The sequence below is a fragment of the Buteo buteo genome, chromosome Z, assembly GCF_964188355.1.
Source record: "Buteo buteo chromosome Z, bButBut1.hap1.1, whole genome shotgun sequence".
Taxonomy (NCBI): domain Eukaryota; kingdom Metazoa; phylum Chordata; class Aves; order Accipitriformes; family Accipitridae; genus Buteo; species Buteo buteo.
The window spans coordinates 10510337-10526863 of record NC_134204.1 but is presented as its reverse complement, the minus strand read 5'-3'; the positions used below and the strand labels follow the sequence as shown (position 1 = coordinate 10526863).

General features: G+C 46.2%; 1 protein-coding gene across 1 annotated transcript in view; it reads right to left on the bottom strand.

The window, feature by feature from the left end:
• The window catches only part of DNAI1 (dynein axonemal intermediate chain 1), a 136899-nt gene that overhangs the window by 32417 nt on the left and 87955 nt on the right, over window positions 1–16527 (bottom strand). Inside the window, exons 16-17 of the mRNA XM_075019832.1 lie at window positions 13446–13594; window positions 12442–12541 (exon numbers count right to left, since the gene is read on the bottom strand). Coding sequence (XP_074875933.1) covers window positions 12442–12541; window positions 13446–13594 — 249 coding nt within the window. The remainder of the gene's footprint in view (window positions 1–12441; window positions 12542–13445; window positions 13595–16527) is intronic.

Here is a 16527-nt window from a genome sequence, read left to right as displayed (position 1 = left end):
GGTTTTCTGCCCAAAGAATGGGAGACTGAAAACCTGCAGCTCTCCCTTTAGGTTCCCATGAACTGCTCTGCTGGCTCAGGTCCCAGAATTAAGGATTATGGAGTAGGATCCAGTTGGATCTCCCACCCCAGACACTCAACAACAGCACACAGCTTCCCTCCATCCCACTGACCCAGTGGCCCCTATGCCTCCAGACTATAGATCACTGCTTGCATGCAAAGACAGCCTCCCAGGTCTTGCAAGATGAGCCGTCTCTGAGTATATGACCCAGAGAAGTGCAATCATGACCCACAGAAGTGCCACCCAACTGCACGTGTGACTCAAGTATCAGACTCCTGGGGAGCCAGGATGACCAGAACTAGAGCCACATCCAAACCCTCCCTGTGGAAAGCAGGTACCTCCACAGGACACCCTTCTTCTCAGGGCAGGCAGTCATCCAGCAGCACCCAGATAAGAGCTGCCGCCCAGACACTGTCAGGCAGCTGGTGAAAATTGGCATTTTTGATGAGGGCTGATAATTGTATAACTTTCCACATGTGGTGGATAAGCATATTTACATATTCACTGACATACAATGTGCTACATCGTCCTGGGCTCCTACAGCTCACAGGGCAGGCCTGCTTCTACCCATTCGGCTCCCGATGCCTCACTCAGTACCATAGCATCACCCAGACTTTTATCTCCAGCACCACAGCAAGGCAGTGATGTTTGTCAGAACGTGACACTTCACAGTTCAACAAATCCATGGGAAACACAGTAACTTGCTCAGGGTCCCTAATACAGAAAGTGTAACTTTAATGGGAAGACACCACATAGCAACACAGTAGTGCTGTGCCCTGCGCTGGGACACCAGCTTGTGTTTTAATGGTATTGAGAACTGTGTAGGAACAAAAAGCATGTCAAACCAGTATCCTTGGCAGAGCTTACAAACCAGTGAGGGTCCCCCTGTGAATAACCCCTTCTTTCCTGCCAGCTCTGCATGCTACTTCTTCTCAGGCTGCCTAGGCTGGTCTCAGCACTTCCCTCCCTGCAGGTGCTGAGACCTAGGGCCACCACACTCACTCACACACACTCATCCAGGAGCAGTTTAGAAAATACAGAGTGGAGGTTTCAAACCTCTGATTTTCAGCCCTCAAAAAGTGTTTCCACTGTGGTGCATGTCCCCAGAGAGCTGGAGCCTCCTGATAATTAACTCACTTTTACCACGTACCTTCTGCAGACCCTGCAGAAGCAAATCAGGGACCTGCAGAGTTTGCAGCCCTGCTGCTTGCAGACCACTGCAGACACCTTCACTCTTTCTGCTAATAAGCATTCAGAAAATGAGAAAGGGCATTTCAGTTCTTTTGTTACAGAGACCTTAGAAACAATATATGTCTACTTCCTTAGAGGGATATAAATCAGACTTCAAGGACAAGAAAACTGGGGATAGGCACAGGGAGAGACGTAAAAGAAATCTGAAAATGTCTGAAACAGGAAATTGCAAGAACTCTCCTCTGCTTCCCCCAGCTTAGCTGCAGATCCCCAAGGAGAATAAAGCATGGGGCAGTAACCAATGACCCCAACTGCTATTTTATTTATGGTCCCTGTAAACCTGTGTGCCCATCCTAGGGAAGTGTGCGAGGACATGTACCACCCTCCAAATGAAGCCCAAGCTGTTGAGCTAAACAGTTCCTTGCAGCATGGGGATTTATGAGCTGTCATTAACAATCATCAAAAGAAACCTAGATTCACAATCCCAAAGTGCTGGACAGTCTGATGGTGGATATGCCAGACAGATGCTCAAAGCAAACTTCTCCTTGATGGAAGGATAGCAACTCTGGTAAGTCAGTAGCCCCTGAAAAGGAGCATTGAATTTAAGCAGATGCCCAGTTATCTCTAAGATGGGATCAGATGAATCCTGCAGTCTCTGTCTGATGCTTTTTATTCAATAAGAACATTTTTAAATTACGATCTGGGTAACAACAAAGCCTTCATGCTTGATGTACAGGCAATAATGGGTCTAACTCTGCTGTGTTGCAGTTGCAGAAAATACTTGACATAAATGAGCTGCTTTGATGCCTGACTCTCAAACAGCCAGAGGAGAAATCCAGCTCCAGTGATATCCAGACCAACAGCTCCTCTGCCTATGAATCACGCAAATGTATTCCACCTCCCAAAATCCAGTGTTCCCCACTAAGGCTCCACACGGCTGCTCTGTAAGCACGGCACAGTGCACGTCCAAGCCTATTATTGTAGCTCCAGCATGAAAACATGTTCAGAGTGTGGAACATCTCATTTCTCCCCATCTGCTCTGCAAACCATACTTACAGCCTGAAAGTCCGCCCAGGCTCTCATCTGGTCAGCAGCTCCAAGGTGACTTGGACCCCTCTGTCCTTATACTCTGCTGTCACCCCCTGTCCTGGAGCACAGCAGCCTGGCAAGCCCGGAGCGGGAAATGCCAGGGGATCTGGTTGAGAGCTGGACCCTCCAAATCACACCACCCGAAAGCAACCAACCTCTCTGCCAGCAGAACAAACTACTTGACTTTTGTGGCCCATGAAAAAGGGAGCTGAAGAGCTACTTTGACCTACTCTGCCTTTACTGCATGCCTCGAACACACGCTGTGTCTGCAGTGGCTGCAGCCTTTGCTGTCCTTTTCATAGAATCATAGAACATAGAATCATAGAATCATTTAGGTTGCAAAAGGCCTTTAAGATCATCAAGTCCGACTGTCAACCCAACACCACCATGTCCACTAAACCATGTCCTGAAGTGCCTCATCTACGCATTGTTTGAACACCTCCAAGGATGGTGACACCACCACTTCCCTGGGCAGCCTGTTCCAATGCCTGACAACCCTTTCAGTACAGAAATTTTTTCTAATATCCAATCTAAACCTCCCCAGCGCAACTTGAGGCCATTTCCTCTCATCCTATACAGCAGCAGTGGTCTGGGCAATGCTAGAATGTTCAAAAACAACCTGATGGCAACCAGAACCAAGGCTGGGGGGAAACATATAAGTATGTAAGAACAAGGCAGATGTACCTGGTAACTTGGCAACAAAGAATAAAATCAGTGCAAGAGCAAAAGGTGAGGGATAATTTAATATCATGCTGCCCTTTACCAGTTGACATCTCTTTCACTGCTTTGCTTTCACTGTCCTTGTGATGGATTTACCTCATTTCCTTGACTGAATCATGATACCATCCATCTGCAAACTCCACGGATGATTTGTTTCAAACTCTCAGGTAATACATTTAACAACTGAGCAGGCCAGCCCCAGCCCCTGTCTAGCATCAAGACAGATGCTGGAGCATCCTAAAGGCACTGGGCAGGCAGGGCAGCCCCAGCTTGCATCAGAGCCAAGCTGCCACGCAGTGGAGGCCTTACTTTGCCTGATTTCTGTACTCCCACTGCAGCTAGAACAGCCTCCCATACAGTTAATTTTCCCTAGGAGGACATTTTTGAGTTACAAATAAGGGTTGTAAGACAGTCTTTGTTCCCTCTGACACCCAGGGCAGTCAGGGGCTTGGCAGGAGGAAAGGAGATCCAACTCAGAAAATATTCATTGCCTCCTTGTTCCTGCAATGACAACAGAGGAATGCTGGTCCTCAGCTGCCCCGATACCAGCACCAGACAGACCCTAGAATTTACAGGCTTTCACAGCACTTTCATGCTACTGGCAAAAGGACAGACCCCAGCTCTGTTACAGGTATGTTCAGAGGTAGCTTTGAGCTCAGGAGGATGAGCCAGCATCTGTGAAAGCTGCTTTTTGGGCTGAGCCAGCCGAGCTTTGCCAGCAGAGAGCTGGCTGCATGTCCCAGGGTACGAGAGAGGGCTAAGCACATCCCTCTGCCCTGCAGCATGCCAGCCTGCTGTACCAGGGTGCATGACAGTGGGGAAGAGAATGTCTGTGTCACCTGGCTTAATTGTAGAAGCTGCTTCACTGTAGGGCTGCATCTCTCAGCTTTTCCTCATTCATTAAGAACTGGGTCACTCCCAATTTGACATGGTAGGAAAACAGCCTCAGCTGATTTGACTCAACTCCCATGAGTCAGTAAGAAATCAAAGCCTCAGCATGTAGAAAAGCTGCTATTCATTCAGACAGGCTGAGGACTCTTTGACCTCTTCTGAGAATCCTATTCCACTGTTTTACAAGAAAGTGCTTGTTTATCTGAGCTAACTTCCTCTGCAGTCACCACTTCTGCCATCCTGGCTCTGCTCTGAGGATCTCAGTGATTAGGATAATCTCCTTCATGTCTCGGTCCTGCACACTTCTGAATACTGTTATCTGGTACTAAATAGCTGAATACATGCTACCCGTGAGCTGGCTGCACTTCAGTCTGGTCTAGTATGATTCTCTTACTTTGTCCATGACTTTTTTTTTTCCTCTTTAACATTAATAGCATGCTTTGGAATGAATCACGAAGCCTCCTTCTACTCTTCACTTCTGTACTAAATTTAATGTTACCTTCCAAATCACTTCTGAAAGGCGAAAGTCAAACAGAGAAACTAATCTGTGCTGAACTCATGCAATAGCTAGGCTGATGATAGCTACCCATACCTCTGTGCTACGCTGCAATCCCTTCTGCAACTACAGAGATGACCCTTCCTTAGACACCAGCACCCAAAGTCCAGCCTGAGCTCTCATTGTGCTCATAGGGTGACCGTCCCTTGCATCTCCCAGGGTTTGACTCAGCAGCACAGTGTTAGCGAGAGCGCAGCAGTGCAGGCAGTCCCTGGCCCCAGCCTCCCTTACAGTCCTGCTGCTTCCCAAATTAGTCCTCATTTCATATTAGACATTTGGTTTGTGTCTTTGTTGAATTTCATCTCACTGATTGCAAATTGCTGCAAATTCCTTCTTGAGCTCGTTTACAGTTTCAGTTCTGGCACCAAAGCACTTGTAAGTCCTGTCTGCTTAGTCCCCCCACAATTACTGCTGGGTTTCAGTCCCAACCCCAGTCCCTGAAGCATCCCTAGCTGCACTGCACACTCTGCTGAGGATGACATGTCACATGCACCTTCTCACCTGCCTTGTAGTTTGCTTATGGGCTTGTGTCAACAGTGTTCCCGAAGTCAACCTGTAAGCATGTATTACACCTCCTTCCTCTGATCTACCAGGCCTGTTACTCTTTAGAACAGTATTATAGCAGTTTTATGTGGTACAGCCTTACTAAAGCCTTACTCGACTGGCTGTTCCTTGATCTACCAGTGCTTACATATAGACCATTCAATGATTAGACCCAGGATCTTTCTGGATAGCATATTTAGGCTGCCTAATTTCTCCTGTACTGTCATGCTCCTGAATCCTGGGCAAAGAGTCTTTCCTCCAGTCCTCTGACACTTCCCTACTGTGCCATCCCATCTCAAATACCTGATGAAAAACAGGGAGACTGTTTCAACCAGTCTCTTATGTGCCCTGGGGCAAATCTCCCAAGGCTGTGCTATGTGAATACATCTCAGCTGTGCGAGTCCCCCTGTGCTGTCTCTACTGTGACCCACAGCCCAGCTCCTGATGTCAGGCTGAAACTATGTCCTCATAGACTAGGACCAAGCTCCATCTCTTCATGTGTTGGCAGGGTCCTGGCAATGCCCCACCACAGAGAATCAGCACTGGAGGCTGGGGCATGGGCAAAGGCAGGCAGTTGCACAAGCAAGGGCAGCATCAAGTCTGATGTCACTGCTCTCTACCACCTGCAGCCCTGTGGCAGGCCAGCAAAGCTGTTCATAAGGCAGATATTGAACTGTCACGGTTTGGAGACTGGCATTTAAAATGAACCAGCACAGATTTCACGTCATTATAAAATGCCAAGCAATAAACATCAAGGTTCAGGAGCTGCTGTCTCTGTATAGCAGGATGGGGCAGACAGCTGGAGGCTCTCAGTGGCCCTAATGCCAATTGTACCCACTTGCAAATTGAAACCTAAGTGAGGGGCCATTCTTAGTAGTGGCCAATAATGAAGAGCAGAGAGGCATCTAGGAGCAGCTTTCTAAACTCTCACAGATACTCTTGATGGGCTCTGTGCCCCCGGTAAGTTTTTATGCAAAGTCTAACAGGTGAATCAACGAAATCTTTGGAGATGCTGCCCAAGTAATTTTTTCATTCACATATGTCCATGCAAGCAGAAAAAGGCAGACTTGGTTCCTGTGTGGCTGAATGAACTAGTTAATCTCAGCAGGTGGGTTTCATCAAAATGCTGTGTTTCATAACCTGAAAGAGCAATAGCTCTAGTAATGAAAAACTGGCTTGCAAGCTTCTGTGTAAGAAACAATTCCTGCAAAGCCACTGACAAAAGAGGTTTAAATTTATCAGTTTGACTTTGCACTGAAACCGACTACTGTGCTGACAAAGTCACCTCACCTGCAACTCAGTATCTAAGGGATGTGAGTGAGAAGTAGTGTCCTGAGGTGCCTGATGCACATCTTAAGGCTTGGAGCCCACCAGAGCATCTTATGATGGGATGGGAGCTGCAGCAGGATAGAGGTGAGGGCTCAGACCCTGCAGAGCAAACCAGTCTTCCAGGTCAGCTTTATTCCCTAAAAGCATCTGCAGGGGGAGAAGAAATGCAAGTGCACAGAGAGCCTCATGGCTGGGGTAGGAGAAGGGAGGACACACCAACTGGCACAAAGTAGAGGCAGCATTTATTCCAGGGACTCTGCCCATCTACCTCATTGATCTTTGACATGCCACCAGCCCTTGCTTTAAAGCAGACGTAAGTCTGCCCAGCAGTCCACATCAATCTCAACGATTCAGCAGGGAATAAGAAAGAGCCTTTTAGGTTTTGTGGCAGAAGAAAATGAACAGTTTTACCGGAAAACAACCACTTATGCTGTGAATACAATTTCAAAGCCATTTTAAGAAAGCCCTTGCCCACTTCAGCCTACTCAAAGGTCCTTCTGGGTGATGGCAAAGGGATCTGCACTCATTTAGTGTTTTTACACCCCAGCAATTGCCCCTGCCATGGTGCAGAGAGCCAGGAGATGCCTCATCCCAGCCCTGCAGAGGTAGCAGTGGTCCCATAAGGCATAGAAAAACCCCATGGGCTACTGCAGAAGGGTAGGAGGAAAGACTCAGATGTGTCAGGGACATCTGTAGCTGTGAGGGGTTCACAGTCCTGACTCCCATGGGCAAAAGGATCAACTGATGCTGAGAGGTCTGCTGGCACCCCTGATTCATGCCCTACAAGGAGAGGCAGTATTAGGTCCAAAATACCCAGTGAAATATTTACAAACCTGAAAGGTTTAGCAAGCCTCTTATCTGCAAAATCGTTCATGGTTTTAAAGACAGAGTTTGGCTTTTGCTGCCAGTCAATGCTAAATGGGCAGTAAGTCTCTGCAAATTGCTGTATGAACACACACACATGCCAGCACTAAACAAGTGCTTCTCTCCTAGCTGGGAAAGGATGAGTATCATCAAGACAACAGGTATTTCTTCGGCATCTTATCCTGTAAGTGAGATACAACAGGAACCTGGTCTTCAAGACTTCACATACAAAAGAGTTGATCAGTAAAACATGTTTATGTAAGCAGGAAAGGGCACACTCACTTCCTGAGCAGCAGAAACCATTAGCTAATTTCCTGAAGGTTTGGGTCATTTCAAGTATTTCACATCTTGAAAGGTCAACAGCTTCAGTAATGGGGAAAAGCCCTGGAGCATATGTCTGAATAGCTCTCTCTGCAGAGTGCACACTTGGATGGCATTTATCTTGAGGCTATCAATATTCACTAAAGAAGGCTATAACACCATCTTGCTCTTGCTGCATTAGTCATGAAGGACACAGACCACAAAAACATGAGAGCAAATGGACTTGTACTTAGTGCATGCTCCCAAGCCTGTTGTAAAACCTGTGGGATTCTCCTTCTCACACAAGGACATTTCATAGCGCCACAGGGTTAGAAGGTAATTCAGGTTGGAAGAGACCCCCAGCAGACTCTACTCCAACCTCCTGCCCAAAGCAGGGTCAGCTCTGAGGTCAGATGTCGTTGCTCAGGTCTCTACCCAATCTGGTCTTGAAAATCTCCATGGACAGAGATGGCACAACCTCTCTGGGCAAGCTCTTCCATTACCTGACTGCCTTCACAGTGAAAGTTTTTTCTTACAACAAGTCCAAACCTCTTTTTTCAACTCATTTCAGCTGTTGTGTCTCATCGTCCCTTCATTCTCTGCTGTGAAGAGCTTGGCTCTAACTTCTTGATGACTTCCTTGTAGGTACCAGCAGGCTGTTGCTGTGTTCATTCTCCATGCTGAACAAGTCCAGCTTGACCACACCATTACAGCCATTGTATGGGGCAGCTGTGGCCCACAGCCTGAGATCCAGTCATCTGGGGCCACTTGTGACGTGGATGTCTTTGGCTTTTTTAACCGGGGTAACAATTCATGCATGAATTCAGCACAAGCATCTGCATGCCTCAAGTGAGCCAGAAGCAGAGGTCTGTGGCATTGCCCCTGTACAGCACAACCTGCCAACACCATTTCCTTATTTAAGGAAAGTAAGTAAAAGAAGCCCAGGAATGGAATTTCAGAGATGATTCCCCTTTTTACATGTTTCTTTTTTTTTTTTTCTTCTGCTTCACGCTTAAGTTTGAGATGGGCTTAAAGCAAACTCCCAAAGGCAAATCCTGCTGAATGCTGCAGAGATTGAATACCACCTTTCCCCATTTCTCTGCCTTCTGTCCTTACAATGTCCTGACCAACATCCCCAGATTTCCTGCACCCTAAGTGTAAGGGTCCAGGTATCCAAATCTACCTCCACTTTTTTTTTTTATTTCCAAAGTAGGTGTCTCATCCCACCTAGCCTTTTTCTTCATGTCAGGCTTTTATCATTTACAACCTAAACTAAACTAGGTGTTCTCTAACCTCATTTTACTTCAGTGCTAATCACATCAGTATCTGCACCCAGGTCCCTGTAGGAGATGGCCTGGAGGGACCACAGAGCTGCTGCCAGCCAACTGAGCTGCAGGACTCATGTTTAGAAATAACAGATCTCCCCACCTGTCTGCTTTAGGAACCACTGTGGAGTCTTCAAGGAATGCAAGTGTCATCTGAAATGCAATCACAGAGGAAAACTGCAGTGGACTTAGCACATTGATTGAAACCAAAGCAGAATGCTCTATAGCAACCACTCTGAGTGCATCCAGCAGAGAATAGCTTCCATAAAAACAGCTGGCTGTCCAGTCCTTTTAAACTCAGGCCACTTATTTAGGCACCTAGTTATAGAATTGGGATTTTTTTTTCCAGGCAGTGTTGGCATGGATGTGCACGTCTCAGTGATCATTTTATTTTATTTTAATTTTCATTGCAAATCGTTTATGCTCATTCTGGAATAAAATGGCCATCAGGCAGAGTAAGAGACTAAGGAAATTACCCAGAACATGATAAAGAGCAATGGTAGCAGTTAGCATCCACTGTACCAGCAGCAGAACACGCATTCAGGTTATTTATGAAGAGGTGGTGCTGTCCAAAGAAGATGCTCAGCTGCCAACACACACATTTTATTATCATGCCCTTGATATTTACAGTTTTCCTTAAATCTCTACCTCTTGGATTCATGGGGATTGAGAGATTTTTAGATTCTAAAATGCCCCGATTTCCAAGTCAGTCTTAGGAGTTAGGGGGGTGATACACACATATTGGACACATAGCATCAGCTTGAATGAGGAAATGTGTTTTTTCAAAATATGCCAGGTATGCCTTTAAGACTGCAATTAGGGCTTGTTTTTAAAACAACCTCCAGGCAACCTTCAAGTTTTGCAGGCATAATTATGTGCGGATGCAAAGCTAGAGGCTGTTTATGAACAGGAGGCCTTTAATGTTTTATTTTCTGGCTGCACGTCCTGTAGTTTTCTGTATCATAGAATCATAGAATATCCTGTTAATATCCTGTTAATGTAGATTTTTTTCCCAGCATTAATGGAGACTGCCTTTTGCAAGGCGCTGAGTTATTCCCAAGAAGTGCGCTCTGCTACAAAGTGGAATATGTCCCGGAATGAAAAGGCTGTAAACAACTATTTATTCCACTTCCACTGCAGATCTAGAGGGTTCTGTTCAAAACAGAAACTAAACCATGTCTCAGACACACCCTGCTGCAAACCAGTGTGGTTAGTGGCTAACAGAGGCCCAGAATTTCTATCAGCATCAGTCCTGGCCAGCCTACCGCAATGAGAAGGCAAGTCTTGCCTGGAAGATTTCCTGGCAGCCAATCTTCTCAGAGTTTGGGATTAAAAGCATAAAGCAGAATTAGATCCTACTAGATTAGGATCTAATTAGGATTACTGAATTAGATCAAAGGTAGGATAGCCAAGGTGAGATACCCTGGGTGCAGTGCTGCCAAGTCAGACAGTCTTCTGTCTCATACAAACTCCAGGCCCATGGATACTGCAGCTAATGTGACGCTGCAACAACACAGCTAGAGTCACGGCAGCAGTGGCTAGGACAAGCTAGGGGTGGGATGGAAAGACCCCATTGCACAAACTCTTGCCAAGTCCATAGAAGCTTCTCTGCAGCAGGTAAAGCTCTGACAAAGAACCTGGCCCAAGCAAGTAGCATGAAGCCTCCCTAGAGATGAGGCATCACTGCAGAAACTTGACCACATGAGTAAGAAATCCAAGTATGCCTAGTGTTTACCTTCCATCTGCTCATGCTGCCACAGATGTATCACTGCCTGTAGACATCTCCATCCTCTTCCCACAGTCAGGCTCCAAGCACAGCTGGGGTACCCACAGTTCTCTGCACTGCTCACCCCAGCACTCAATCAAAGCTGTGAATGTCAGCAGGACCCTTGCCAGGTTTGAGGGCACACACAACTTCCCTTGTGGAAAACAAGTCAGAGGATGTGTAACACTGAATGCATTCATTTCATTCATGCAGGCCCTTCATTTGGTATATGGGAGAATGGAGACAGACAGATCCATGAACAAATGGCCTAATCCTGACCCTGCCTGTCATGGAAAAGCATCAACACTGCTTTCTGTAGGTTGTGGCATCTTGAACTTTCCAGGGAGACCAGGTGCCCCAGTGAAGAGATTTCTATTGCTTAGCTTGGGAGTGACAAATGCACGGACTGAGACAGTGTATCAGTGAAATGAATTTTGTGCTATAACATAAAGGTTAAACTGCAATAAAGTTGCCAAGGCATCAATTCAATGATAGAGATATATAAAGGCCATCTTTTTGCTAGAGTAATTTGGCCAAACTGCACAGAATTTCCCATTTTTACCAGCAAAACATACAGCCCATGGTGACAGAGCAATGTGGTCTTACAGTACAAAACCAGTGTTGATGGATAGCTATGTGCCCTGGCTACTTTCCAGGCCCAAATTAACCATCTGAGCTACTAGTAGGGGCAAAAATATAACTGCCATGATCTCAATATTAGGACTGGTCTAAGTACTTCATTACCAAATCATTAGTCTTGGAGACAGCCTCACACAGTAGGAAAATGTTGATTTTATTTAATTGGAACAAAGTTCTATTGGCTGACCCTGGGCATATTACTATAATTGATTTTTTAATATCTATATAAGTATATAACCACTTTATTCTATTGCTTCTCTATACCTTGGAAGTTCAGACCAATGACCTGATGTCAGCTAATACTAGGGGTGCTGTGACCTGTAGCATCATCTCTCCATCCCCAGGGATGCACTGGTCAATAAGCTGATTTAACATAGAGGGAGTTAAGTGTTTTTTCTCCTGGCATGTGCAAGCTGCACACCTGCACTGTTGTAGTCAACACACGAGCAAGCAGAGACTTGCATGCATTTGCAACATCTACCTTAATGCAGCAGGAGTGGCACTGAGAAGGAGCGAGCAATTCATACCCAGGGATGTGCATGCCAAGGGCAGGAAAGCATAGGAAAAAGTAGCCTGTCCTTGAACAGGACTGCAGCAAGGTTTGGCTTGCTTACGCTAGAGGCTGTGGGGGCTTGGCCCCCAAGAAGCATCTGTGCTTAGAGGAGAGGGCCCACATGCATTTCTGATGGGTTTGTCAAGGCTGCAGTGAGATGTGCAGCTGATCCTCAGCATGTGATAAAGGCCCTTTGATTTGTGATTTAACATCAGCTGTTTGCATGATTGGGCTGCAGCTGAGACATTACTAGCCTTATTGCTTGTAGAGGTGTGGCAGACCTTAGGGGGAGAAGGAGTAAGAAATGCTGCTGTTCAGGTTTCCTTATCTCTGTTGCTTTATGACTTCTGTGTCCTTTGTAATCAGACTGAGCAAAAAGGAATTAATAGTTTTAGGGCCTTGAGCTACAAAAATGAACCTGTCATCCTAAGGCAAGCAGCTCAGGCAAGCTGCAGCCAAGTCAGCCCATACCTGTGGTGGATTCCTGCTGGTGGGGGATCTGCAGCTCCCTGACATGCTTGGCCAGGACTGGGCTGACCTGTCCCCATGCTCAACCCTAATCTCCCTTGACTTTCTCTCAGCTCAAATCAGAGCAGTGTTGCTTCCAGCCTCTTACCTTGCCATCAGTGGTGACTGCAGCAAAGACTGTGGAGGAGTAAGGGGACCATGCAACATCCCCTACAGCAGAATTCAGATCATAAATAAACATTGGAGTCCTGTAAAAAAAGAAGGGGGTGGGGGGGAGAAGAACTCATTTAAACACATGCTGCTCTGGAAGTGAATCACTGAGCTATAAACACTTTGATGCTCCAGCATATGTTGTTCAAGGCCAGCTGCAGAAGTGGGAGATGGGGTATTTCCCTATGTCAGATACCAGCCAGGGTCTGAGCCAAAGGCAAAGCAAAGCTGAGCATCAACCCAAATGGGTCAGGATTCATCCTGCTGCAATGAGAAGAAAGGTATAATGTTTCTTTCTTTCTGAAAGCATTTTGAAAGCTTCCCTCCAACACACACAGCAAGATGGACTCTCTCTGGGTAGCAATCATATGGGAAAAAGTGATTTTCCCTCTCTGGACTCCTGACAACAACATTGAATATTAGAGCAGTATTGGCAACAGGAAATATTTGACTCTGACTGATTTACAACAAAATCAATTTCCTGATTGAAACCAGACATTCCTCAACCACTAACCCTGAAATTCATTATGTATTTTTAAATGTTCCAATTTATTTTTTTTTGTCTCCCTGGCTCTTAGGGGGTGTCTGCCCCCAAGGCCATCAGCCAGCCCCTTACATTTCTCTATCGCATTGCTCCAGAAGAATAACTCTGACATAGTAGTTTCTGCCTGAAGAAAGCCAGGCCTGAAGCGAAGCGGTCAGGCTCTGTGCTGAGCTGCACTGCTTGGCAAGTTCCTGGGGCAGCCAATGCTAGCTAAATCTTGTACCTCATACCTGGTGAGTACAAATCTGAGTCATCAGCCCCCAAAACAGAAATAAGAGGAATTAGCAATAGCAACACCTAAGAGGGAAACTGAGACTGAGTTATGAGCAGTGTCGACATATGCAGCTGGCATGTCAGGCTGGACCTCCCCACCTATGCCAGGACCCAGCAGGACCTACTTTACGGTGTGATCCCAGATCTTGACTGTCCAGTCAGAGCTGCAGGAAATGAAGACTTTCAAGTGGTAGGGATTCCAGCTGACTGAGTCCACAGCCATGTGATGGGCTTCAAACACATCCAGAAACTGGCTTGAATAGCATTTTGAACACTGCAATGGAAAGAACTAGTCAGTAATCAGAGCTAGACCTTCTTCTGGAGCTCACATTCCTGCAGAAAGATGCCTCTGAATACTTGTATGGCCTCCCAGGCTCTTCTGGGCTCGCTGGGAAGAGGTGGCTGGTACCCAGAGGTGCTATAGAAACTATGTAATTTAGCGCATGCTGTTTCACCCCACCTGCAGGCAACACAGAGGTAGGAATTGAAGTTGTCTGGTTGAGTTTACAGCCAGAGCCAGGCCCCAGAGCCCATTCTCCACTGCAGGAGTTCCATCACCCTCCTGCCAGCCCAGGCTCCTGCTGTGCCCCTGTAAAAGGCTCTCGGGAAAGGCAGGGGAAAATGGTTCTTGTGCGGCTCAGGAGTACACAGCAGCTTTTGCATTTGAAATATCACGATTAAAACCTTCAGTAATGGTGCTTTCAGCACTAGAATGACCTATCAGAGCCTTCGGCTCTAAGGATTTTAGGAACATGACAAAAGTCCTTTCCCTGCCATCACCCTGTGACAGCCTGCTCTGAGAGCCTTCCCCACCACACGGCTCTGCAGCTCTTTCTCTTGTGCTACTCGTGACATCCCAGAGGTGCGTGAGAACCTGAAGAGGTTGGCCAGCACTCAGGCATGTCCCCAACGGGCAGGTGGGCCACCCTGTACCCCAGCCAACACCAGCCTGTAAACTGGGCAAACCATGCACATACACATGAGGGTCAGGCCAGCAGCATCACAGCCATGGGTGCTAATGAATGGCAATATGTAGGATGTGTGCAAGAGCTGGAAAACATTTGGGAGCCTTGGAAAAGTCACTTGTGTGTAAGCTCATGAAAGGGGGGACAAATTACAATCTGCTTGTCTGCTTGTCTGCTTGAGTAGAATATGGGACTCGATCCAGATCCTGTCAGTTCTGTGTACACAGAAAAATGAGGTTATCCTCCTCAAACCTCTTACTCTCTGAGAGGACTGGAGGCTTCCTTCGTTAGCAGCAAGGACCTCATCTTGGTTGTGTTCTCAACACACAAGCTGTATCTACACAGCAGATTGGGATTGGTTTCAGGATTTTCTGTTGGTCTGCCTTGGTACTGTCACTACAAGGACCTTTCAGTGCCTTTCATTACTCCCTAATGAATGCAGCAACACATCATCTAACCGAGGAGCAGAATTGCTGAAGTGTTACATGACTTTAATTCTTGCAAACCAAAGCTCTAACTAATCATAATGCTTAACTGTTTGTTACACATGACACTCACTGTCTAGGTACTCAGACCTGTTTTCTTCTGATGCCCTTGTGCACTGGCACAGATACTGGATTGAGGGTGCTAAACTATTCACACAGCAGCAGATCCTGCATCCCTGGGAGGCTTGCTGTGGTAGGAAATGGAAACAAGAAAGTGGTTTATGTCCCACCGAGATTTACTGACAGTGTCTATAGTTTGCTAATAGTTTGTTAGTTTGGTGCATACTCTGTCTCTGAGTTATTGTCCCTGTGTGTAATTATGGGACTGAAATCTCCTTTAATGGCATGTTTCATAACTTTACTCCATAATTCTAAATGTTCAGCCACCAGGAAAATTGGTACTTGGTTTGTTTTGAAAGTCACTTTGCTGGGAACAGACAGAATGGGTCATAAGTAATTAACACAAGACAGAAGCTCCTTTATCCATCTGTCCTTCCAAGTATGTGGATTGAAGGTCCCTAATACCTGAGGACTTTGAAGAGTGAGATCCTAACCAGATTTGTCTTCATCCAACCGAACAAAATGATCGGTGCTCTGTTTTTAAAGCCTTGTTGGGCCTAAGCCCTTGATCAGTGCAGCTCTCTGGGCACTGGTACAGGAGGCTCGTCATGCTCTGGGATGTGCTGATCTCCAATACTGGCTTTGCAGTCTGCAAATCTGACCCAGAGCTGAGGCCTGGGCCCTGACAGGAAAGGGATCTGCAGTTTTCCTATGAAATCATCAGCAAAAAGGATTCTGCAGGGCAGATGCCCAGCTGTGTCCCTTGTGAGATACAAACCCTGCGTGCCTGCTTTAGCCTTAAGCCATACACTGTGCTCTGGCAGTGCCTGCCAGCCCCACACCATGATCACCCCAACCTTTGGTATTGCCTCTGATGTGTGAGACAGAATCATGTTCTTACCAAGATGCATTTTGAAGAAACACCACAAACCTGACAAAAAGCTCAGAAAGAAGTATGACTTTAATGAACAAAAGAGTTTTTGACCTAACTAGAACTCCTGGCAAAGTGTTCCCCTACTATTCACTTTAAAAATCCTACAGTTATTAGACACATGTCAGGATGAAAACAAAACCACTGGGAAATGTGATGCCTAACTCCTGACAAGACAGCTTTGAAGAGGATGAGTAGGTTCAGGGAGCAGGTATTTGTGCAGCCTGTCTGATCTTCTAGAGCACTGCCCCAATTTGCTGAGAGTGTTCTCCAATTTAAATGGTGGTAGATATGTGTGAATAGTAAATAGTATTTTTATGATGAGACAGGAAAGCAAGAATGTGTCTATGGCAATACAGGAAATCAGTACGAAGATGACTGGTGATAGGGCTACAAAACATAGGGGAGGAATACTGGGAGGAAAGGAGAACTCCAAGGACACAAACCTTATGAATAATCTTAATTAACAGCACTTCAGTTTATGCTAGATGTTAGCCTGACACAAAACTCCTCCGCATCCATGGTGAATGGATGGTTATCAGTGTCCTTATAATGTAGAGGGTTTCTTTAGTCACTAACAGAAACATTGAGACTCTAAGCAATATAGAAATCCAAAACCCAATATTTTTCAAAGGATGTTTGTATCTGGCAACAGAAGGAGTACTGCCCAACAGTGGAACTCCCAGGCAGATCAGGACACCCACTGTTCTTCGGAAACCACTAACACAAATGTGTCCTGTGTTCTTGTGGACAGCTGTTACCAGCA